We start from the raw sequence: 25,905 nt of genomic DNA, 5'->3' as shown, positions 1-25,905 counted from the left end.
GGAACCCTTTTATTATTCAGGTGTTGCATTTTCCAGAATTCTGGCAGAATTTAAACTTTCCCAGAATATTTTACCACTTTATCTTTGCTATTTTTGGCTTGCACTTTATTCTGCTACTGTTTATACTTGCACCACCAATGTTTGGGGTTTTTTTTACACTGGGATAGAAGACATTTCAGTTAAAAACTGTTACTGTTACATGTAGCTGTAGCATTCTGACAAAATTTCTTTCCAATCAGGTGAAAATGAAATCCTTGAAACTCTGTACAATATTGCAAGCAAGAACAAGATATGGCGGTCCTATATAGGCATGGGTTATTACAACTGCTCAGTGCCTCAGCCCATCGCACGCAACTTGTTGGAGAATGCAGGATGGTAATGTACCACATTTTATTGTTAAATGTATACGTATAAGTACACATTTGAAGTTTGTCCCACAAACCTTTTTTTTTTTTTTTTTCACTAAGGCTTTAATATATTTGGTAATGATATGTATCCTACTGTAGGAACTGTGTTCATGCTTAAGCTAGAAATTTACTTTCTGTAAAATGTGCCACTGATTCTGTGACTTCTATTTACAGCTCCTTTATATTATGAACTAATACAAGATTACATGTTTGCTTTAAGGAAGTATACAGACTTAACTCCTAAATGAAAGTAATTCTTTCCTAACTTCTACCTAAATTAGAAACAGTTCCCTCCTCCACTGGTGTATGCTATTTGGGTGGAGGTAGTTAAATACTGTGCAATACAATGATCATGATTTTCTGATGAGGAAGTAAGAAATTTTGAAAATTCTAAAGGCTATTCTCTTAGTATCTTTTTCCTCTTTTTTTTTTTTAAACCAGAGACCTTCAAGAGTTTGAATGTTTGTCCATAAAGAGAGTTCCTCTCTTGTCTGATGAAATAATTCTCTGGTGAAGAGCAGTGATATTAAACTATCATGATAATACATTTATGAAAAGGCTGAGAATATTGTACTTGGTTCTGATGACTTCAGTTTCTAAAGAACTGTAACTCAGAAATGTTGCAACAGGAAAAGCTAAATTTCATGTTGAGTCTCAGTTTCCAACAGACTGAATGTCACTGGTACCTGGCATTTTCTCATTTAGTTTACAAGTTCCCCTATCACTAGTTAGTAAGATCCTTCTTTTATACTGTATTAAAATGGCAACTGTCATCTTTATTATTGGGTAATTTTTATTTAGTAAAATAGGTATTTAAAAGTTTTATATAATAAAAAAGCCCAAAGATCAAAAAAAACCCACACTCAACCAAAGGATCATATTACTCAGTGCAAAAAGTCATTGTTACTTATATGTTACGTATTTTTTATACTTTGGGTTGCCATAAATGGGCCTACGTATCCGTAGACCACTAAGTCTTATTTATTTTTAGATTTGTTGGCTCTGTTTGCATCACTGGTGGAAAAGTTGCATTGTTTGGAGTCAAGGAATCGATGAAGTATACCTATGCAAAGTTTTATTTGGCCTTATCCTCATTCACTTTTTGCAACATATGCAATCTAAATATTCAGTACAGTACCAGGAAACAAATGATCAGTTGATAGAGGCAAAAATAAGAACAGTTAGAAAGTAAGTGGAACAAAATGAACTGCAGCTTATCACTATATAATTTTTCAATCCTAAAAAGTTATGTAGTGTTAATGAAACAACTGAGAGTTCGTCCAGAAATCTCATCTTGCACTGTCCAGTGAAGTCAAACTAGATGGCTAAAAGCTAAACTATTAGGTGGCTAAAGTGAAGGCTAAAATGTTTGTTGGAGAGAAAGTATATGTGTGTGTGTGTGCATGTGTGCTAAAGCAACTACACAGGCTTTATGGAAGCTGTTTAAGACTTCTCCTTACATCTGCTGAGTGTGTAACACTTCCCATGCTGACACACTTCACATTGCAGCTCCAAGGGACATGCTGCAAGCTCAGGCTTATTGCTTCTGATCTTTTCTGTCTCCCTTACACAACTTGTTTCTCTTTGCTTGGCATTTGTTAGAGCAACTAAAAGTCTTCAAAGTTCAACTTATTTGATTCCTTTGCTCTCAGACATTAAATATGTAACAATACACACCTGTACCAAGGATGCCTGCAGTTTTCACATCTCTAGTGTAAATTATTAAACTTGTTAGGTAGTGACACTCAAAATATAATGAAAGCATTACATTCTGAAAATAGCTACATACTCTGCAATAATTACTTTTAGAGAGTTTGGCTTTAAATGACTTTAAAAAGTTAGTTACCATGTAGTATAGATTTAGCAGAACACGGAATACAGACTAAAGCCAGATATTTTATTTGGAGAAACTGTGGAGAAGTAGAATAAATTAAAATATATAGATGCTTAGAAAATGCCAAAAAACCCTTTTGAAAGAAGTGTTTAACTAAGTGTTCTTAAGCTATAATAGGTGTCTTTATTTGTTGAACTTTTAAGCTTCATACACTGTAGCTTGAAGTACTACTTGTGGCAGTACTGGAATTCAAGATTTCTTGGTTGATTTTTTCCTGTCTTTCTGAAATTGATTTGGTTTAGTTCAACTGTGTTCACCACTCAAAACTATAACATCAAAATCATAAGGCTTCATTAATTCTGTTTTGTAATATAGTGTACTTTCCCAATTATGTGCATAGGATTTCTCTAAGGCATTTCAATTAATCTCAATGTTTTAATTCTTGTTAGTCTAATTCTAGTTCCTTCCTCAAGTTAAAATACAAAAAACAGCCCTTAAATTAAAGAAAATGAGAAAGTACGATTGTAAAACTTTAGGTACAGAGGAGTTTCTTCTACTAATCAAGAAAAGTCATTACTTGTGCAAAGGCATTTGGAATAATTCTTTTTATTGGTGAGAACTGAGAGGGCAGGGGGACCATACAGAAAACAAATCTTAATTCTCCCAGACTGAAAGTTTATCTGGCAAGCCCAAACACTGGGTTTAGCTGCTATGGAGATAAAAACCCCTACTATTGGGATTAGCAAGGTTGCATGTAGCCTGGGACATGGTCTCACTTGTGAACTATGCAGTCATATGATCATAATTAGTTTAGTTCTAGAATTGGCCAAAAATGAGAAAAAACCGACTGGTTTTGGGAAAATCATCAATATTTGTGTACTCGATACATAGCTATTGCTTTCTGTTACTGTGCTGAATAGTGTATGTGAGTAATTTGAGCAGATGGATAACTTAATTAGCCAGTACATACATTAGCATTATATATTACACTTTGAGTTCACATATTAAGTATGTCCTTCTTCTTGCTCTTGCATTATCTTCAGGAATTTTTTCCTAGTTTGTCTCTCACATTAGTATTTTGTTGTTCCTCTCACCTTGCTTGATACCAAGTTCTCCAGCTTGTTTTTTAAAAGTCTTTGGTTTTTACCTTCTATTGACTTTCTGAGCTCCCAAATACTTTAGTCTTTCTGGAAAGCTTATACCTTCACTTCATTTTTCAAAATTCTAAGGCTTACTACTGCCCTTTCAGGGAAGAAAACTGCTGTTTTCTTCTATCACTAGAAAACAGAGGCCACAACTGTTCCCACTTACCACTTGTTTCTGGCTGCTACTCTAAATTCAATCTGGCATAAAGTATGTCCTGAACTACTGTGGAATCCAGTGACCAAATTTCCAGCAGTGAGAGGAGAGTCTGACTTCTGTTTTTGCCTTTCATCCCTGGACCCATGCTGCTTTGTTTTCTGGACTGTTACAATAGAGAGTTTCCCTTATATTCTTGTGTTTTTGAAGGAGTTCCTTATCTTGCCACTACTGTTTTGTTCACCAAATGACAACAGATAAGACTTATATCAATCTGACTTCCCTCAACTGGAAACTGTCATTTCACAAGAAGTTACATATTTCTGAGCTTGATTCTGTGAAATGCCAAGTGCCTTTCCTCTTAGAAGGGTGGAGACAACTTTACAAGTAAAGGGCTTCAGAAACAGTGTTGAAAAATCATGGCAATACCTAGATATGATTGAACAAAACATACTCAACAAAAATATTCAACTTCTTTAAATATTGTGACTTGATTTAATTCTTCCACACTCAGCATCTACTTACTCTGTCCCTTCTCCATAACGGCCTCACACTTTGGCTTTAAAAGTAACTTCTCTTTTCAAAATGGAGGAACAGAATTCTTGTCCTGTAAAAAGCCAAGTCAACACCAGAAGATAAAAATTAAGGCATTTAAAAATAACTGTTTTCTAACAAATTTCCATATTAATGAATTACACTTTACTATTTCTTTTTTCTCTGATATAGTTCAGTTATATATTGCCATAATTTTGTTACACATTTATTTTCCTAGACCTAAACTCAGAACTTTTTTTTTTACAGGGTTACCCAGTATACCCCTTACCAGCCTGAGGTGTCCCAGGGCAGGCTGGAGAGCCTCCTAAATTACCAGACTATGGTGTGTGATATCACAGGAATGGATGTGGCTAATGCGTCCTTGCTGGATGAAGGGACAGCTGCTGCAGAAGCCATGCAGTTATGTCACAGGTACTGTGTTTAAATCTGTGGTTAAATCACAGCAGAAAGTAATTTTGGAATTTGAAGGCATCTACACACATGTAGGCAATGAGCTGAAGTTGAGTGTGGCCTTCTTGGTGTGAGCAGATCACTGAACAACTAGAGTCCAAGTTGCCATGCTCCCAGAGAAGTTCCTAGTGTTGATGTAAATGTTTAACTCAGACATATAAGGCCTTCAGAAACCTAAGGACCTAAAGAGAGGACTGGAGAAATTCTAGAGGAAGGAGGACTTACCCTTGTTGGAGGGGGGTCAGGCTACAGAGCACTTAAGCAAACTGGACTTACTCAGGTCCTGATGTGCTGCTGGTGTGGCTGCTGAGGGAGCCTCCTGATATCAATCCGAGGCTGCCCTTGATTGTCTCTGAACAACCACAGTGACTGGGAGAGGTGCCTCAGCAAGGGAGCAAAGCAATGACACTCCTGTCTCTAGGAAGGGCAGGAATGAAGATGCAGGGAACTACCAGCCAGTCAGCCTCACCTCAGTGCCTCAGTGATGATGGAACAACTGCTAGCCCTGGAAGCCATTTCCAGACATGTGAAGGACAAGAGGGGATAAGGAGTCACGAGCATGAATTAACACAGGGGCAGGTCATGTTTGACCAGCCTGATGACTTTCTACAGTTGAGTGGCTGCCTTGGGAGGGGAGAGCAGTGGGTTTCCCTTAAATCTCCACAGAGAAACCAAAAATTACAGGCTGGATGAGGTGGGAGTGAGATAGATGGAAAACTGTCTGAATGTTGGCCCATAGGGTGCTGGTCAGTGACATGAACTCTAGGTGGAGGACAGTTATTATATGCCAGGGGCAGCACTGGGTCCAATTGAGGATCTGCATGATGGGGCAGACTGTATCCTCAGCAAACTTGCTGATGATCCAAAACTTGGAGAATCAGCTGACAGACCAGTGGGTCACAGGGACTTCCAGAGGGACTAGGACAGGCTGGAGAAAATGGGCTGACAGGAACCCTATGAAGGTCAACAAGGGGAAGTGTGAAGTCCTGCACTTGGGGAGAAGCAAGCCCAGGCATATGGGGTACATGATGGGGTCTGGCAGGCTGGAAAGCAGCTTTGCTGGAAAGGCCTTTTTGGGGTTTGGGTGTCACCAGATTGAACACAATCAGGCAGTGTGTACTTACTTGGGGCCAATAGGCTGACAGTCTCCTGGGCTGCACTGGAGTTCTGCTGGGAGGCCAGGGAGGGATCCCTCCCTCTCACCCTGGTGACTCCCCATCCCACAGTGCTGTGCCTGCCTCTGGGCTCCCCAGTACAACAGAGACATGGACATACTGGAAAGAGTCTAGCTGCCATGCCTAGGGCACCAGCCCAGCTACTGGCACCAGCACAGATATGAGGGCCTATATTGGTTGATGTGCTGCTCCAATTGCTGGCACTGACGTCCGCTCCAGTCACTTCAGCTGCTGCACTACGGAAATGTGGATCCTTCATGGTCTGACTCCAGTGGCACTCAGCCAGCCACACACACACAACACAGAATACAGAGTCTCCTTACCCGTGAAAGGAATCAGAAAGTCATTTAACAAGAAGAGTGGACAGACTTCACTAGTTAGGTGCAAGTGCTTCAGCAACCAACTATTTATATGTGACTGTCCCAGTTTATCTCCTGACTCCTCTATTTCATTATGCTTGTTGCTTGCAGAATCACTTAGCTGTATTATTTTTCCCCTAAACATCTCATAGTAAGAGATGTTTGCAATCCTCAAATGCTCTTGTCATGCATACCATAATGTCTACTTGCCAAGTGGGGGATAGCACCCAGTGTGCCTGTTTGGGTTAATTAATTAACTACAGTTCCCACCTGCCAGGTGGTCTCTTTGCTCCTCTGCACTTGCGGAGATGGGTCTCTGTTGGGCTGATTTTTTTCCCTGGGGAGCAGCAGGAACAGTGTGTTACTTGGGCTCTTCCACCAGCTATTGCCTCTCTGCAGGGGGTGCAGAGGACCTTTTATCACATAATCTAACAGACTGTGGCCTGAGTCTCTTGTGTCCATGAAAGTTGAAGATGTGCATTATCTTTTTCCATTAGTGATTAAAAGAAGCTTTAAAAAATGGTGGAGTACATCTTTCTAAGTTGCTAAAAGTGAAACTCTTACTGGTGTATCAAATGTACTTTCACGGATGTCTGTTGTAGGGTCACGTGAAAGGGATCTGCAAATCAAATTAAATACAAGAGATGATTGAAGGTCACTGCAGAACTGTGTATCAGGAAGGTGATTACACAGCAGAGAGTGTGTAATCATAGTTTTGTGTGTGTAGAAATAGCTTTCTAACTATTCACTAGTTCAAAGCCTCAGTGTGATGTAAAATTCTGCTTACCAGAGAAAACTAGGGAATGGTCTTACCAGAATCATAGAATGGTTTGGGTTGGAAGGGACCTTAAAGATCAGCTAGGTCTGTCCCCACTGCTGTGTGCACGGACCCATCTTCTTCATCTCCCTTAACCTACTTAGATGGCTCATATTTTTTTATCCAGGGCAACACTGAAAAATCTGTATTAAAGACCACAGTTGTATTCCTTTAAAAAAGTATGTGTGTGTGTGGAGCCATTCCCATGGCTTTTGAAATTATCTACCTGCCTGCTCTCTTTCATAATCTGTTTAAATTTTTGTCATGTATGAGTCTCGAGTGTCCGAAATGATCTTTCTTAATGAAAATGTGACAGAAATGTCATTTAATCTTACACTTAATCTGGTTATAATAACCAATATTTTCAACTGCCTTTTTACATAGGAAAACTCACTTCTAGAAAATAAGCTAATTTTATTTCCAAGGGAAACAATATATTATTGATATGTAAGCCTTCTTTTTCTTTTTTTTTGACAGACACAACAAAAGGAGAAAATTCTATGTAGATGCCCGATGCCACCCTCAAACTATAGCAGTGGTCCAAACTAGAGCAAAGTAATGTTTTCCTCCATTTTCCACCATATATTTTCCCTTACGCTGAATCATTTTCCATCTGTGCCTTTTTGCCATATACCTAACATTTCTGGCCTGTGCTTTCTTTGCAAACTAAAAGCAGAAATCTGTTATCATTTGGCATCACTTCAAGTTCAAATACAACTGCAAAGAAATTAAAGCTGTTTAAAAAGAGACTAAACATATGATAAAAAGAAAATATTTAATTTTTCCTTAAATTGTTGCACAAATATATACATTTGACTGTTAAATTCAGTATTGTCTTTTTTTTTTTCTTTTACTAACAAGCACGTGTCTTAAGCATTCTGTTTGCTTTGCTCTGTATTTCTGATGGTGATATCGAATGCAATTTTTCTTCAGTACTATATACAATGACGTGAAACTTTCTCAACATTTAGTGCTGCAAAGCATGTTCAACTCTCTGTATATTAAAGAAGAGAGTCATATATGAGTCCATGAAAACATCTTATTAAGTGTCACCCCAAGGTTGGAAGTGGTTTGAATATTTTGCCTTCTGTATATTTTTGTTTCCAGTTACACAGGTGTTATTACTGAGCTCAAATTACCCCATGAGATGGATTTCAGTGGAAATGATGTCAGTGGAGTTTTATTTCAGTATCCAGACACTGAAGGGAAGATTGAAGACTTCTCTGAACTTGTTGAAAGAGCTCATCAGAATGGGGTAAAGTAAATTTTATTGGTCATACAGATACTAATCTGATGCATCAAACAGCCATATTCATAGAAACTAAGTGTTAATGAGTTATCATCTCACCTACATGCAATTGATAACCATAACAACCATTGAACTTCAGCTCTGTGCAAGTCATGTGGAACTGTTTGAAACTAAATTTAAAAACCTAGCTCCCACATAAACACCATTCCTTCAGAAGAGAGGCTGACTGCTTTGTGCATTTCTGTTCTCAGGCTCTCGCCTGCTGCGCTACTGACCTTCTGGCGCTCTGTATTCTGAAGCCTCCTGGGGAGTTTGGGGCAGACGTTGTCCTGGGTAACTCCCAGAGGTTTGGCGTCCCACTGTGCTATGGGGGACCCCATGCAGCTTTCTTTGCTGTCAAGGAAAATCTAGTGAGAATGATGCCGGGCAGAATGGTGGGCGTCACAAGGTAAGGGGTCCCTCTGCCATTAAGTGAAGATTGAAATCATAGTCTTGGAATCCTTAAGGTTGGAAAGGACCTTCAAGATCATAAAGTCCAGCTGTCAACCTACCACAATGTTCACCACTAAACTGTGTCCTCTAGTGCCACATCCACACATCTTTTGAACACTTCCATGGTTGGTGATGCCATCACTTCCCTGGGCAGCCTGTTCCAGTGCTTTAGAACCCTTTCTTTGAAAAACTTTTACCTAATATCCAATCTGAAGTCTCCCCTCAGAGATCTTAGTAATACGTAAAAAACCACAAAAGAACACACTATGACCATCTTATGTGGTCTTTAAGAACAATAGCTGACCATGGTGTTGTACTGAGCACTCTTTTTTCTTGAAAACTCTGAGAATAAAAGTTGCCTTCAGTTTTGAGGAAGCAAGCTTCAAGAATTCCATTTGTGTGGCACTGTCTATAGTGCTTGTGGCAATGTGGGATGAAGAGATAACCAAAAGCAGAGTGGATTCATTGTGATGGCAGGAGGCTTTGCAAGCTAACTTACTCCACTTACTCTGCACTGTTAGACCTTTATCAGTGAATCTTAAAAAAACATCAAATGGCAAGAAGTAGAAAATTCAGTGAACCTCCAAAATAATCTAGAAGGAACTTAATCAAGTTCAAATTTTAGTCATGCTTAAACAAAGCAGAGAAATAGTGTACAAAATCTTGCCTCTAATAGTTGCTGTTGGTGATGTACTGTGTATTTTGACAAGATGTCTAACTAGTAATAATTGAAATACAAAGTCATTGTCACTAGAAAGACTGTGTGTCTTTGGCACAGAAGTTATCTAGAAGTACTTTAGTAACCAAAATAACTAAAACATTCACAGTTATCAATAAGTTTAGGAATATTTAATTTATATTATTACTCAGTTAAAGTAATTGCAATAATCTGTGTCATTTTAAGGCAAATACCAAATTCTCCTGTAGTATGCTTAGAAATTTCGCTGTGTGGTCTGCTGACCAGCCATGATATAAACAGAAATCTAGAAGTGCTTTAGTCTTGCTCTGTTTGGTATTGCAACTGTCCCAACTTCTGCTTTGTTCTCTCCAGCACCCTTCTGTCTCTGAGGATAACTAGTTTCAGGTTAGCAGGCATAAAGCCCTATGTCACAAATAACTGTAATCTTAAAGTAACAGAAGCAACATTTTCACTTGTGACTTAGAGATGCAAGTGGAAAGGAAGTGTACCGGCTTGCTTTGCAAACACGAGAGCAACATATCAGGAGGGATAAAGCTACCAGCAACATCTGCACAGCACAGGTAACTTATGCTTTATTTTCAGCACTAGAAAGGAACAAGTTGAACAGTGAGTTAGCTTTACTTTTGAGAGATTTTAGTAGAAAAATGGAGGACATAGATATATTCTGGTCTTTGTTCATTTGTTTTGAGCCCTTTGAATAATGGGTCTGCTTGAAAAGAGAGTATTACTATGTGTTTCCTTACTGTAGTCCTCAATTCTTGCAGTGTCATGAATCTGTCAGTCTTGTAGCATGAACACCACTGAGTAGTGCTGTGTTTGTTATAAACGAGACAGAACTCTAAATAAAATAGAAGGGAATTCCAATAGCCTGAAATTCCCCACTCAAGGCAGAAGAAATAAATTTTTAAATTCTAAAACTAATTATTCAAATTGTCACAACTTACATTTTTGTCAATGTGCTTTGATGCAAGAATGTTACATCACCAAGGAGATATCTTTACAGGAAAATTCCATGATTAAGTAAATATGTATCCAGAATAGTTATCTTTACCATACCTCCACAGATCTCCAGACAGACAGGGTCATAACTTTTTTTGCTCCTATCATTGCCTTTCTCCTGCTCTTAATGTTGTGCCAGATTTTGAGGAGAGATTATTATTATTATTCTTGACACAAGTTTAATTACTTAGTATTCAGGAGATACTCCGTAGGGTTTTTGTACTGATCCTAAACAATGGGTTCCTGTGACACTAGCTTGACTTGAAAGTCTTCAAATGTCTTTGTTGCAATAGTTGAATTTAAGTACGTGTTAATTGCTAAAACAGTTACATTTCAAAGGGGATTGAATTAATAATCAGTGCTTACAGTTTCATGAAAGTGTTTTGCCTTTCCCTCCTTTTATTTTGTAGGCAACACATAATCAGCTATAACATCAGCTGAGGATATGTGGTTGTCTCTGGGTGCTAAAGAAACATTTCACTAAACTTACATGAACTAGTTTCTGCTAACAATAACAATGTCCTAAACTGTGTTTGGATCCTAGGCTCTTCTGGCTAATATGTCAGCAATGTTTGGTATATACCATGGATCTGATGGACTAAGGCATATTGCAAAACGAGTACACAACGCTACTCTAATCTTGGCTGAAGGTGCGTGCTTAACGTTTACAGAAACTGTTCCAAGATCCTTACCCCTTAAATAATACATCTTAAATAAACTTACAGGGTGGGAGCAGGGGTGTCCATCTGATGTGTGTTCTCTCAACTCGGGACAGACCATTTTAATATAAAATATACAGCTGATGTTTTTTGTGTAGTTCTGATAATGACATCCAAGAATTAGATGTCAGTGATAAGAACTTGGAGGCATTACCTCTGTTTCCTTGGGAAACTAACAGAAGTCTACAGAGTTAGTCTCCAGATGATAGTGTTGAACTGCTGTTTGCCAGCTTCTACTTCTTCTGATGGACCATCCTAGTTTACACACAGAAATCTGCACAGAGTGTATTAATAACATAGCAAAGGAAGGTAATAAATAATATTAAAGCAATAGAAACATTTCAGTTAAACTGGGTGGAGTATCATACCTGCTATGAACATTGAAATCACAAAGGTTAACAGCTAAAGAATAGCACAGAATCTGTAGCAGAAGTTAATGATGGCATCTGGAGTACGTGGTCTGGTAGGTTTTTTTTCATTGATACAACTATCACTGCTGTCAGAAAGAGCTATACAAAACTGGAATGGTTGGAACTAAGGGATTACTGTAAGAAACATCCATACTTTATTTGCCAGTTTAGCCAGAAGACCTCTTGCTACTACAAAAAACCCTATGACTCCAAACTTTATGGCAAGCTCTGTGACAGTTAATATTCATTAATATCTTTCCAATCTTATTATTTTGTCCTTACTGCATTCATATACCAATTCTGCTACTGTATATATGACAGATTTGATGTATCAGAATGACTTTCCCTAGACTCAGTCTGCATTATTAATTAGGCTTGAATATGATTTAGTTGCATTTCATACACAGTGACATTTCACTAAAAAGCTGGTGATTTTGCTGCTCTTTACGCAAGGGGCATATTTTGCTTTTTTATGTAAAAGCATTTACTTATGAGATAGATGGTATTGTTCTGCAGCTACTGCCTGAGCAGTGTGCATATAATAGAATTAACTTACTGTTTTTTATAGGTCTCAGGCGAGCTGGTCATAAACTACATCATGATCTGTTCTTTGATACCTTGACGATCACGTGTGGATGCCCAGTCAAAGAGGTTTTGGACAGGGCAGCTCTTAGAAAGATAAATTTTCGGATTTATAGCAATGGCAGAGTAAGCAACTTTCTAACCCTTTGATAAATTCAGAAATTTTGTAGTATGGCATTTTCTTCATTAAGTTTCTAATCATTACATGTGCTAAACAGAACAAAATGGTTAAAGATCTCGTAATTTGCTCAGATATATCAGTCAATTGTAAAGATAATATAAAAGAATGAACTTGTTAAGTGATGCACTGAACTTCCAGAAATAATAATTGTATTTTAATTTTATGCCTTTTAAAAGGAGTATGTAATTTTTTCCTGTTAAATATGGCACTGAAGGGTAGAGTGGAGAGATTCAAAAATTTAATGATGAAATACAAGGTGACATCCAGAATTCAGGTCTTATGACAGAGTTTGAAGACAGACTGAAATCTAAACCACATTTTGGTAGGCATGAAAGAGTCTTCACAAAGTGTAGTATGTTCTGTAATAATTGGAATGGGGGGAAGGGGTGTCACAGGAAAATGGGCAATTTTCCCATTAAGTAGGAAACACTTAGAAACATTAGGAAAGTGATCATGAGTCTCAAAGTTTCTGAGCCCTCTGGCTTGGATAGTTTCGGAGGGTAAAGGGAGGAATTGGAAAGTGTTACATAAAGAAAATAAATTTATATATCATAAATGCTTATAAATATGTATGTTTACATATTGTTGGGTAGATTGATTTTTTTTTTTTTTTGCCCCCCTTGTGTTTCTGGAAAGTTTTTCTTGACCAAAACAAATGTACTACGTCTTTAGAGTAAACAGCTTTGAGTAATTGCTAGTGCTTTTATCCACAGCTTGGAGTATCACTTGATGAAACTGTAAATGAGAAAGATCTAGATGACATATTATGGATTTTTGGTTGCGAGTCTTCTTCTGTAAGTACATAATAGGTCATGTGGGTTACATTATCTGAATGTTTCCAGAGTTTAATGAAAACCAAAACTGGTCTTGTGTAGTGGGTGTCTATATGATGACCATTTGTTAAATATTAAGAATTTCATATCCTCTCTTAAATAAAGAGGTAGTGTTAACTAAAGGATTTACGTAATGCCATTTTCTGGTTGCAACGCTTAGTTCTTTCGGTCAGCTTGGACACCTTGCATTTAGGCTGTTTCTTCTTTTGTGATGGTTAGGACATGGGGTCAGTGATTTCTCTCCCACTGGAATTTTTGTTGCATGTCACTAGCATTTAGCAGCAATACCTACAAGATGAGGACTACTGAGATATCTGTACCCAGTTTTAATATAATACTGTTGTCATGCTAGATATATACAGATACATGTGCTAGTAAAATGGGGGGGTTTTACCTTGAAAGCTGACTAAAAAAAGCTTGACTCTCTATTTCTTTGTGTCGAAGGAGCTAATTGCTGAGGGTATGGGCGAGGAAACCAAAGGCATCCTTAGCACCCCATTTAAGAGAACTTCCAAATTCTTGACACACCAGGTTTTCAACAGGTTTGTGAAACTGCTGTATGTGCTATTTTTATGGAATCTGAAATATCTCCCTTCAATACTAGCAGTGGAGTCTGTTGAGGACAGTTTTGTACCTTGATTCATACAGTGATTTGTTACTCTGAAATAAAATGTTGAGTAGCATTTTTAGTTATCTTTCTCATTTTAAATGAGCAGAGCAATACTCATGACTGTTAATCTGCTGTACTGTACAACCTATTATTTGAGGACATGGTATCCTTATATTCTGTATTTTCTGATAATGCTACTGAGATAATAATAAGCATTTTTAATCCATGTTGCTATTAGCAAGCTTAGAGTGCCTGTTTGGAAAAAACTACTTAGTATATATTAATAACTGTCATCAGTCTTACTTCCTTTGTGTGTTCTTTTCCTATGTTAGCAGCTGGTATAGCTGATCTGCTTGCCTTACCACTGTGTTTTGTGTTCTCCAGCTATCACTCTGAGACAAATATAGTGCGGTACATGAAAAGATTGGAAAACAAAGATATTTCTCTTGTTCACAGCATGATTCCCTTGGTAGGTATTTACCAAAAAGACAAAAAATTATATACTTACCTAGGTGTTTATGTATTTCAATAAATACTAAAGTGTGTTTGTCTTTTTAGGGGTCCTGCACAATGAAACTCAACAGTTCAGCTGAACTCACGGTAAGTTGCAATAATACTGTTTCACTTGATACCCACATGAATAAACTATCTAGCCAGCATCATTGTAGAGAAATAAAGGCTGCTCTTGGTCTAATACTCCAGCTGAGTGAGGAGGAAGTTTCAGGGGTAGCTGAAGTCACCCTCTCCCTTTTTCCTCTAAGAAAAAGTTCTGAAAAGCACAAGTAGGACTGCAACAACAGTAGGAGAGTGTGTGGTCTTGAAGACTCCATTTTGAAAAAAATATTGAAAATAATTTTTGGAATTAGGTATCACAGTCCTGTTCCCTCAAGCAGTGTCACATTACCTAACTTCTGTCTGCTTTACAAATCTTAAAATCAAATCCTCAGAAATATGGAAAGAGTCAGGTGGGACTGACAATTAATGCTTCTTTTTCAGTTTGCAATTTCTTAGGATAATCCTCTTTTCCCCAGCTGAAGAGTCCCCAGATATCTTCATTTTCCTCCTGTTCTTTCTTGCCCATTTACACAGCGTGTTCTTATCAACAATCCTTGGTTGGTTCCACAGCTATCTGTCTATCAGTGTTTGAGACATATACATTAGCCCCTTATCTTCTAGGCTTCTGTACCATCCCATAGCTCAAACATCAGCATTTACTTGGTGATCTGTTGAGAAGGGAAAAGAGAGCAAGAGGGAAAGGGGCAAATGCATTCTGTAAGCTACTTCTAAGCTTTGGGAGTAATCTCTTTATAATGCCCCAAAATCTTTGTATGTAATCTGATCACCAAAATAAAAAGCTAAAAGGTTAACATTAAATCAGTTAACATTAGGCCTTGTTGACTCTCACACGACTGGCTTTGGCCCCATCAATCCAGTGTGTCCAGATCCCTCTGGGCCTGCCAGGAGCCTTCCAAGCCTCCAGCAGATCAACGTACTTGGTGTTTGATACTTAACTGACCACTAGGCAACTTCTTTCCTTCACAGTGTTTAACAACAAAACAGAGCTGTCTGTAGAGTATTTTGTTATAGCACTCTTTGTTTGTTTTGTTTTTATAGCCTATTTCATGGAGAGAATTTGCCAACATCCACCCTTTTGTTCCCCTGGATCAAGCTCAAGGATATCAGCAGCTTTTCAAGGATTTAGAGAAGGACCTATGTGAGATTACTGGCTATGACAAAATTTCCTTCCAACCAAATAGGTAGGACCTTTTTTCCTGAGTATTTGCACCTTGACACATGATTCCAAAAACTTATCTCCAAAAAAGTGCAAACTGAAAATGGAAGAATTTACTAAAATGAAATTTGTCTTGAATGCGAGATTATGAAATTACTAAGTAGTTGTTTTTTTAAAAACGATGGTATCTTATTTTGTCTCATCTCTTCTAAAAGTTTTATGATTTGGTCTTTTTAATTCCTTTAATATTTCCCCCCTCTATGAACTAAAAATAAAGATTTGGAATAGGAATAAGCTGTATGACCTGCCAACTGTTTAATTGTTGAAAATGGTAGTTAGTGCATGAGGTTTGACTGAAGAATGCCTAAGATCTGCATGCTCACTGAAATTAATAAAGCAGCATTTCATGAGTACTGCTGCAGCCTGTTTATGTCCGTTAGCAGTTTTGATACAAAATGAACAGCATGAACTTTACACTGAGGCTGTCACTGAAAGACCTTTTATGTTTCATTGCATACACTTTGCTATGCATTTCAATATTAGTTTGCCTCTCTGTAATCAAGCACAGAGCCCTGTTAGGTGCAGAAATGTGGATCAGCTCAGTCACCAGAAGGATTTAATGTCATAGCGTAAACACATAAAATGGCATAACCTTTGTCATCTACTCTTTTCATTCACATCCAGCTGTTAATTTAAACATGTCCATTTGTAATTTAACCTATGGGATGTGCTTCTTTTAATTTGGTGATACTTGCCTGAAGTCCTTGATAAGGGTCAGGGTTGGACAGTTTTGAAGCTCTGGCAGAGAGGTGGCACTTCCTGATGTTTGTGCTGTGTAACAGTGTTTGTGTTCTTCTTGCAGTGGAGCCCAAGGAGAGTACGCAGGCTTGGCTGCAATCAAAGCTTATTTAAATGCCAAAGGAGAACGTCACAGAACCGTAAGTGTCAACAATCATGTGGGGAAGAGTGTTGGGTGAGAAGTGGAGAAAGGAGAGTTGATTCAGCAGCTGGGACTCACCTAGAGAGCAACTAGGTTGTGTATCATCCCCTCTGATAGGCTTTCAGTGTTCCCTGCTTCCCGCATGGATCCTCGGTGCCGTCTTAGAAGTTTTTACAGAGAGTGAGAATCACCCGGAAAGGGTGATTGCACTGTGTCTGACTGGGGTGGATTTAACTTTCTCCATAGCAGCCATATGGTGCAGTGCTTTGTGGCTGAAGCACTGTTCATAACACAGGAATCTCTTGGCAAATGGTGAACAGTGCTTTCAGAGTGTCAAGGCTTTCTTCTCTCTATGCCACTGCCCTGTGCTGACCCTGTCCTTTCCCAGCAAGGAGGCTGGGAGAGACACAGCCAGGACAGCTGACCCTGGCTGACCAAAGGAATGTTGATGCTATATAATGGCATGCTCAACAACAAAAGGTCAGGGAAAGGAGGGTAAAGCAGGGAAGGTCATGCTTATGGCATTTTAATTCCCAAGCAACCATTGCATGTGCCATGTGGCCAGCCATGGGACATAGTGAAGAAAGGAAGGAAAGAAAGAAGATTGAGATATTGAGTTTACAATTTCATCTAACACCCTCTCACTCTTGAAAGATGATGAACAGTTCTTCCATGTTCACAGTTGACATACCATGTGTTAATTCTGGGATTACTTATTTTATCCTTATCCATCCTCATTTCCTAGTTGGATTCAAGTTATTTGTCCATCCTTCTCAAAAAAGCCATTTTATAACTTTGTTTATCTTTAAAGTTTCTGTGTTCCTTTCACTTTTTTCTCTTACTCCCTTTCTGGTTTTTGATGCAGTTGCTTTCTTTCCCACCAAAACTGTGAGATCTTTCAGTAGTAGTAGGTTCAAAGCTAAAGATCACAGTTGTGGGTTGTTAAGATGTGTTTGCTTGTGTCATACTTTAGATCTCTCTGGTTCCAGTATACATACACTGCTTTGAATGCTGCTTCTCAGTACTGTGGGTCCTTTCATGAACTCTGCAATCAGTTCTTTTAGTGACCTGGGGCGTTTTGTATTAACAGGATATTTGGCATTTCACTGTGTATCTCCATTATAAACCCAATTATGAGTAATTTTAAATGCTAGAGAATCAGCACAGATATTTATAATATTCTATTAGGATGACCTTTCCCTACAGTGAAAACTGACTATTTTTCTTTTCATTTCTTTGCCATGTGTTCATGAAATATTTACCCACATGTACCTTCCCACTTAACCCACTAAAAGTTAGTTTAGGAACACTTTTTTGGGACCACATCAAAAACTTCTTGGAAATTTGAGATTACTTAGGTCTTCTTCTTTCACACACTCATAAAGTTGGCTTTAAACAGTAGGAAAAAATCCTTAGTGCAATAATATCCATATCCTTTGAACCTGATTTCATCCTCAGCTTTGAGATTCATTTGCCTTCTCAAAATGGAAGGGTCGCTGTCCTGGCCTCCTGGGAACTATAGCCTCTGTGTGAGGAAACTACCTAAAATTGAATATAAGTGTTTTCCTCTTCTGTCTTTGTTTCTTTGTTGCATCCAGATCATGTCAAACTTAATAGAAGGCAACCACCCTTTGCAGTTACAAACTTTGTTTTGTGAGGAGTTTTTCTCAGTGGGAAGTGAAATTAGGCTAAAATTCTGTTTGTTGGAGAGTTGTCTTCTGATTATCTGCATATGATCTGCCATTTCTCTTACTCTGTGCAAGATCCTTGGACTTCTCTGAGTGATACCTCTGGAAATATCCAGAGGTGAACTGCACAGGAGAGCCTGGGGGTGCTTGCACTCTACTCACAATTTACAGATTTCAAATGTTACAAGAAAATCGTGATACTCTTGGGAAAGAGTAAAAAGGAATAAGAAAATAAGAAAGCCTGCGAAATGTTGACCTTTCAACTGAAGTGCTCTTTTCTCCTGGGCTGGAGAAAGTAATTAAACCAGCAGTTCAAGGTTCTCACAGTTGGCCTTGTTTGGATTTGGTGCCCTCTCGTGGGAAAAAAGTATGGACATGAACGGACAGCTCACATCTCTGCTTTTTTGTGAGATCAATAATGTCTGTACCCTGCAAAACTCGGTGGCCACCTGGAGTCACTTTACATTTCAGCTGCGCAGATAAAATGGCTGCAGGTGTGGCACAGTGCTTCCTGGCACTGGCGCTGGGATCCCTGTGCTTCCAGCATTCTGAAGGATTCACATTTGTCTCAGCATCGCTGTGGATGATGGAGCTCCATGAGCCATTGTGCAGTTTCTCAGGAAAACAAAGTGCTGTGCCCTTGTTTAATGAAGCTAAGCTTGAATAACTTAAGAAGCATAGTTAAATATTTCCAAGAGAGTCATTATAGACAGATGTTTCAATTTCCTTATTGAATAGAAGCAAAGGATTTTTTTTTTTTTTTGTGAGAAATATTTATTGGCTTTACAAAGGGTGGAATTACTAGAAAATGTCTGGAAATATCCTGACACATGTACCATTTTCCTATCGTTAACAAGAGCCTACATTTATTTAAGAAGTGCTTCTCTTTTTTTCTTAAATTAATTGTACAGAGCATGCAACTAGCTCTGACTTTCTTATCTATAGCCAAAATATTTTGGTTTAAATTTTTGTTTTGAACAGAAAACAGAAGAAAATGCTTTGGAAACCAGAAAAAGCTGTAGTGGAAATTTGGAATTAGACAGTTTTTCTTTCAAGTCTTTGTACATATGGAGACTGATAACTGTAAAAAAAAAAAAAAAAAAAAAAAATCAGTGTTTTAAAAAAAGGTGGAGTGAGACAAAAAGATTCTAAATATGAGTATCTGAAATAATATTCTGGAATTGCATGCCTAAATATGATTATGCAGCAAATGAAACTTTAGTAATGAGTATTTAAATGCTAATACCTGAATGGATTTTCTTAAAAAATTGAGTTGCATCATTCAGCAAAAGAGGCAATTCGCTGGTACCATCAGGATTTCTTTTTGAAACTTTGATAATGAATTGTAGCTGAGTGTAGACCATAAAACATTAAGTTTTTTTACCTAGTTATACTTTAGGTTCTGTTTTTCTTTCCCTTCTAAGGTTTGCCTTATTCCTAAATCTGCTCATGGTACTAATCCAGCAAGTGCACAAATGGCAGGGATGAAGATTCAGCCAATTGAAGTGGATAAAAATGGGAGCATTGATATTTCCCATTTAAAAGCAATGGTGAGTATGAAATTATCTTTGATTTTCAAGGCAGGAACACTTCTTCTCTGAAGGTAATAGTGTTGGCAGCTGAATCACATTTTTCTGTGAGAGAAAATAAAGCAATAATAGTGAATACATGCTTGGAAAGTGTAAGTAATTCTTTTTTTCTTTTGTTTTTTGCTCACTCAGACACTTACCATGTGACACTTGTGAGATTTCTTTTAATTTGAGGATCTTTGGTGCAGGACTTGCTCAAAGAGTCTTTCTACACAGTAGACTCTTTTATAGCAGACCCTTTTGGTCCACAGCTAATACTGGAAATAAACAAGCCATGATCATGAATGTGAAGCATTTGAAACTGCACTTCAGCCTTCTTTTAGCAAAGTTCGAGTCCACCTCTGCTGGAGATGGTGTTGCTAGGCAACTTTTTTTTCCTCTTTTTTTAAGCGTACTGGCTGCAGGTGACTCTTGCAATCCAAGGGAGATTAGCAGGACACATTTCCACATTTGAACAAACTTTTATGGTAGTTGTAGAGCTCTGTTGCTGAAAGTAGGGGGAATGGTCATTATTTCACATTAACTTGAAGGCCAGATGTTTCATTTGGTTGTCTGAAGGTCCCAGAAATGACTATATATATATATATATATCTTTTTATACCTGCCTTCTTTCCTGATTTAAAATTCTGATTTATTCAGAAACCACTCTTTTTCCATAGGCATGGCCAAAGGAAGGAACCCAGTATCCTTTGCTGACTATAAACTACTTATGACTATCTGCTGATAGACTTGCTTCCCACCTGTAAAACATCTTGACTTTTGTTGTACTTTTTTAAAATAAAATCTTGAGAAGCTTTAGGGGCCTCAGTGACATTTTTTTCTCTCCCCTCCCTGCCACCAGGTGGACAAGCACAAGGAGAACTTGGCAGCCATCATGATCACATACCCTTCCACCAATGGTGTGTTTGAAGAGGAGATTGGAGATGTGTGTGACCTCATTCACAAACATGGAGGCCAAGTTTACTTAGATGGAGCAAATATGAATGCTCAGGTACAAAATCTAGGCAGATTTATTACTACTGGGAGTTCCTGGAGTAAAAACAGCACAGCAGTACTTAGTTCAGACCATAACACAGCTTCCATGCAAGATGGCACAGTGTTAGGGGAGGAGGAGGTATTTCCAAGAACAGTAATAAAAGATGGTGAAAGTAATTCTCTTTTATTTGATTTTGCCCTGAATTGTGTCATAAGATGTGTGAGTTGTTCACTGAAATTGGCTTAGTGTGCCTAACCTTAATCAAAGACACTCTTTGCAGACATAAATAAGAATTCCTAAAGTAAAATATTACTTGCATCAAGTTCTTGCTTATGATGCATCATGATAAAGAAAACCATAAAAACATACACAATCTTTTTCAACCTGTTCTTGCATTCATTAATAGGTCTTAAATGGCATATGAAGAATGTATTGAAACAGAGTATTCCCTTTACAGGTTGGTCTGTGTCGTCCTGGAGATTATGGCTCTGATGTCTCTCACTTAAATCTTCACAAAACCTTTTGCATTCCCCATGGAGGAGGAGGACCTGGAATGGGACCAATTGGAGTGTGGGTATCTCTTTAAAAATAACATATATATATAAATATATATACATCCATATCCCTCAGTGAATCTTGGTTGGCCGTTCCCTTCAGTACGGAGCTGTGGATGGGAGAGGTGTTACGCTGGTTGTAAATGTCCATCCTTCTCCAGCACAGTCATGTGCTGATCTCATGAATGGTGGTGTCCACCTGTATTCCCAAACCCTGGCTTCCATGGTGGCCTTTTAGTGTGTATGGTAGACCTCACTCAGCAATCTCTTTCCTGGGTAAGGGATGATTTGTGGACTTGAGGGCTGATAATACTGCTTGTAGTCCAGAACACAGAAGTGGTATATGAGCTGTGTGAATTTATCCTGTGGAGCATTCATGTTTAAAGGAAAATAATCTTGTTTAAAGGAGGTAATTTTTATTTGGATAGCACCATGAATATCTTGTGATAGGTTGAAAACTGAGTGCCATCCTCCACTGGCACCAGTTGTGTTAATAAACTTTCTTTTGAAGAAAGCATAGACCAGACTTCCTGGAGGACTGTATGTGGAAGCAAGGTGAAGAGAAACTACTGCTGAAGCTGTCCAGATATGGTAACACAGGAACACACATTCAAGTTCTAAAATCAATGTTTTTGTTTTAGGAAGAAACATTTGGCTCCCTACTTGCCTACCCACCCTGTCATCAAAATACAGCCGGATAAGGATGCATGTTCTTTGGGTACTGTCAGTGCTGCACCTTGGGGTTCCAGTGCTATATTGCCAATTTCCTGGGTGTATATCAAGGTGTGTAGACTTTTATAAGGAGTATCAGCTGAGGTTCTGTTTCTCTTTCAAGTTCAATCACCACTGGAATCACAAGAAAAGGTTTAAGAGCAACTCATCGTAAGATGTTTGCACAGACTGAAATGCAGGTGACTACAGTACAGTCATAGGTTATTTACATCCATCAAGCCTACTTGTTTTATAGTAGGACAATGTTGCCATGAGAAAGGATGTCAGGACAAATGCTGTCTCTTTAATCTCTTGTGTGTAATAACTCTTGAGATAAGTGGACACCAGGCAGAAAACTGCAGTCAGGCTTCCACTTTCTGACATTGAAGTTTTCATGTTTAAAAGCTGCTTGGTAATTACTGTTCCCCCAAGAGTATTTTTAGTTGTGTGACTCAGTATTGTTATACTTGACATCTGTATAACATTCAACCTTACAATATCCTGAATTCTGGAGGATTTTACTGAGTTTGAGAACTGAACTGAGTTTTGGCTTTACATGTGAGACAGTTTGATCATGATCTGTGTAATTTGTTAATCCCTTGCAATTTAGTGATAAGACAGCAAATATTTGGTTACATGTATGGAAGTGTTTAGCCAACAGAGATGAATGTAGACTCACATTCTATTTGAGAGAAGGGTGCACTGGGACTCTGAGCAACATTTAAGGCTTCCAGCGGCAGAGCTGGGGAAGATTGAACCTAGGCCGCTGTCATTCAGGATACTTTGTAGCCAGTTTCATATTATTAACCACGGAAACTTCCTCTGCCGGGGAAACCAGCTCTCCTGGAATTCAAAATGTGCAACTATGAACTGGTGCAATTTCCATGGTGGCTTTTCAGCTGTGGGTAAAAATCACTTGCGACTGTAAGCTGGTTCCCATTACAGAATATTTAATCCCTTAGAAATTTTTAAGGGGAGCTGTTTCTTCACAGTGCAAAATGCCATCTATTTACACTGTCCCATCTACAGTTCTCTGGACATTCTTGCTGTAGGATGGAGACAGGCAGCCTGTGCCTTTTGGCACTGTTTGTGTTCACACTTTTTTCTATTTAGTTCAAAGCTTCTCAGTTTGAGGAAAGGTTTGGGTCCCTCACTTGTGGACTTCACGCTAAACCTCTTACACAGTAGATACTCTCATAATCTATGTACACCAAAGGTGCTCTCAGTCAATATCCAGTGCTTCTCCGTGAGTGTCATGTGGAAAAGTGTAACAGCAGAGTGACTGCCTTAGAACAGGTGCACCGAGGTGTGCTGTCTGTCGTGCTTGCCACTGCAGGAGCACACTTGGCTTGCTTGGGACCTGCTTTAGATCTGTTTCTTCATGTTATCTTTCTTTCAGACAATGGGAGCAAAGGGTCTGAAGCATGCTTCTGAGATTGCTATACTAAATGCAAACTACATGGCAAAGAGGCTAGAGAAACACTACAAAGTCCTTTTCAGAGGAGCAAGAGGCAAGTATTAGACTTTCTTTTTCCCTACCAGTCTGACTTTTTTTTGCTTCATGTAGAAGTTGGCTTGCAATATGGTTATTTTTTTTAATGCTATGTGTTAGCTGCATTTCAAACTTCTCTTGATGTTGTTCACAAGGAGAGAAATAGCCTGCCACACTTCTTCTATGGATGTATTGCACTGAAACTGAGATATTTGGAAGTAGAAGAAAAGTAATATCTGTTTGTAATGAGAAAAAATTACGCCAAAAGACAGAGTAAACCATTGTTCTCCTTGAAATCTAATCTAATGGCAGATTAATGTACATTAGAAAACGGAAAAGCAAACAAGTTGAGACTTCCAAATCTCCACAACCAATGGTGCAACAATTTAGGAACTGGAAGTAATTTTTGGACCTGTACTTCCCCTTGCACACTTTCTCTGAAAAGAAAAAAATCCCACCAAGTTTCCCTCATTTCTGCTCCTTGTTCACTTTTATGAGATAAGACAGAATCCCCTTGGCAATGCACAATATTTTAGCTACATTCTGGTACCCTGTTTTGGTTTTCCAGACTTGCAACAGGACAGCAGTAATGAAGAAGAGATGAAAAAAATTATTATGATAGTAGAGCAACTATCAGAGAATTTATTTTGCTTGTTTAAGCTGAACAGCATCGAAGAACATTTGAGTACAATATATATTATCTTTAAAATATATGTCTTAAGTTTAATGGTATATACCTTGGTTAAACCTGCAAGTTGTACTTTAATAGAATTGAATTAAAGTTGCAAATTTTTAAGGATTTAACAATATAATGAAACAAGGTTCTCCAGAATCATGCATATAAATACAGATAACTTTTGCCTTTAGCCTCTGTATAACACTAGATATGAGATTTGCTCTGGCATAAGATAAAACTGATTATCTTGATTAATTTAGGATAGCCTAAGACCCAAGTGGTGTTGGGCCATTGACAAATCCAATTAATTTATCAGGGAACTTGTAAATTGTAGGAGTTACTTTGACCACTCATTTGTGATTCTGGTCTTCATCCTAGTCTGGATGAGGCTTCTCCTTAACGTGATGTGGGACTCAAGGGGCCAGTCTTCAAAAACTGAGTTGTATGTCTCCTACCTCACAATTTCTCAGATTTGAGGTTTTGCCCAAGTGGATATTTTTGAGTTTGTCTTTTTGCCATGTTCTCCACAAAGCCAATCAGAACAGACAGATTGGTAAATTACACTGTTCCCCTACTAAGTAAACCTAGTGTTCACTTTTTCACTTACAGGTTATGTAGCCCATGAATTCATTTTGGATACAAGACCTTTCAAAAAAACAGCAAACATTGAAGCTGTAGATGTTGCTAAGAGGCTTCAGGATTATGGTAAATCAAATGTCTATTCTTTAAAATAGCACTGCAAGTAAAAATTTTCTAAATCTCTTCTAAAGGGAGACACAAACATTCTAGTTCTGTGCTTATGGATGATGAATCTGTACAGCACAATCATTGCAGGCTTCCTCATGTTCTTTAAGGGCTTGGAGAGATATTTGCATATACTGAGTTGTAGTAGGTACTTCTGACTCTGCTGCTACTTCACAGTTTTATCTACTGCCCCATCAAATTACTGATTACATGACTCTCAGCCATTTGGAGCAAGTGGGTTGGAGCCAAAAGCAAAACAAAATAAAATAGGGGAAAAAAAAATACTGTTGAAGTAGGATAATAGGATTTCAACACTTCCATCCTCATATAGTTTAGGCAGTTTTGTACACAGGCACTTAAGGATCTGGCTGTGGATGCTCTTTGGCTGCCAGACAAGAGAACTCATTGAACTGCTTGATCCTATAGAACTGTGCTTCTAATAAATATGCATGAAAGCAGTCAAAATCGTAATCAGTAATATGTCTTCAGTGAAATAATCCAAAGCCTAATTGTGATACTAAAAAACCCACCCTTCCTGCCCTTTGTAAGTGAGCCTTAAATATCATGCACCACTTTAAACAGACTTTTCACTAGGTATAGAGGTGAGTTCTCACAGATAAGTATATTGAAGTTCCTTTTTAATAAACTGTTTCATTACATCAGTGTGTAACTCTACTGTAAATAATATAGTGGTGGTACCCTTCAGCGCTAAAAACAAAGATACTTGAAAAGTCTGTCTTACCTCTAAAGTACAGTGCCAACACTACCAGTGTTCAGTCCTGTAAACATTATTGTATAGGAAGGGCTGAATTTGTGAATCTGCTGATAGCTAATGCATGTATTCTCTTATAACTTATTGAGAGTAACTGATTTCTGCTGTTGTCACCAGGTTTTCATGCTCCAACCATGTCTTGGCCAGTGGCAGGGACACTTATGATTGAACCAACAGAGTCTGAAGACAAAGCAGAGCTGGACAGATTTTGTGATGCAATGATCAACATTCGGCAGGAAATTGCTGAAATAGAGGAGGGCAGGATGGACCCCCAAATTAACCCACTAAAGGTAAGATGACATGTAGAGCAAGGTACCAGCATCAGCTTAACCCTTGAGACTACAAAAGCCCATGTCCTGG

The 25,905-nt window shown here is 38.3% G+C and overlaps 1 protein-coding gene across 1 annotated transcript in view; it reads left to right on the top strand.

The window, feature by feature from the left end:
- The window catches only part of GLDC (glycine decarboxylase), a 38,225-nt gene that overhangs the window by 9,901 nt on the left and 2,419 nt on the right, over positions 1-25,905 (top strand). The window contains exons 3-23 of the mRNA XM_069001131.1: positions 240-375; positions 4,342-4,506; positions 7,374-7,451; positions 8,004-8,151; positions 8,397-8,593; positions 9,801-9,897; positions 10,881-10,986; positions 12,034-12,173; positions 12,942-13,022; positions 13,506-13,603; positions 14,056-14,140; positions 14,230-14,271; positions 15,286-15,428; positions 16,266-16,341; positions 19,456-19,581; positions 20,462-20,611; positions 21,054-21,166; positions 21,792-21,933; positions 23,261-23,372; positions 24,639-24,734; positions 25,663-25,835. Coding sequence (XP_068857232.1) covers positions 240-375; positions 4,342-4,506; positions 7,374-7,451; positions 8,004-8,151; positions 8,397-8,593; positions 9,801-9,897; positions 10,881-10,986; positions 12,034-12,173; positions 12,942-13,022; positions 13,506-13,603; positions 14,056-14,140; positions 14,230-14,271; positions 15,286-15,428; positions 16,266-16,341; positions 19,456-19,581; positions 20,462-20,611; positions 21,054-21,166; positions 21,792-21,933; positions 23,261-23,372; positions 24,639-24,734; positions 25,663-25,835 — 2,504 coding nt within the window. The remainder of the gene's footprint in view (positions 1-239; positions 376-4,341; positions 4,507-7,373; positions 7,452-8,003; positions 8,152-8,396; positions 8,594-9,800; positions 9,898-10,880; positions 10,987-12,033; positions 12,174-12,941; positions 13,023-13,505; positions 13,604-14,055; positions 14,141-14,229; positions 14,272-15,285; positions 15,429-16,265; positions 16,342-19,455; positions 19,582-20,461; positions 20,612-21,053; positions 21,167-21,791; positions 21,934-23,260; positions 23,373-24,638; positions 24,735-25,662; positions 25,836-25,905) is intronic.

This window comes from Aphelocoma coerulescens (assembly GCF_041296385.1).
Source record: "Aphelocoma coerulescens isolate FSJ_1873_10779 chromosome Z unlocalized genomic scaffold, UR_Acoe_1.0 ChrZ, whole genome shotgun sequence".
In the NCBI taxonomy this organism is placed as follows: Eukaryota; Metazoa; Chordata; class Aves; order Passeriformes; family Corvidae; genus Aphelocoma; species Aphelocoma coerulescens.
The sequence above is the reverse complement of the archived record's forward strand: the minus strand, read 5'-3'. Positions and strand labels throughout refer to the sequence as shown.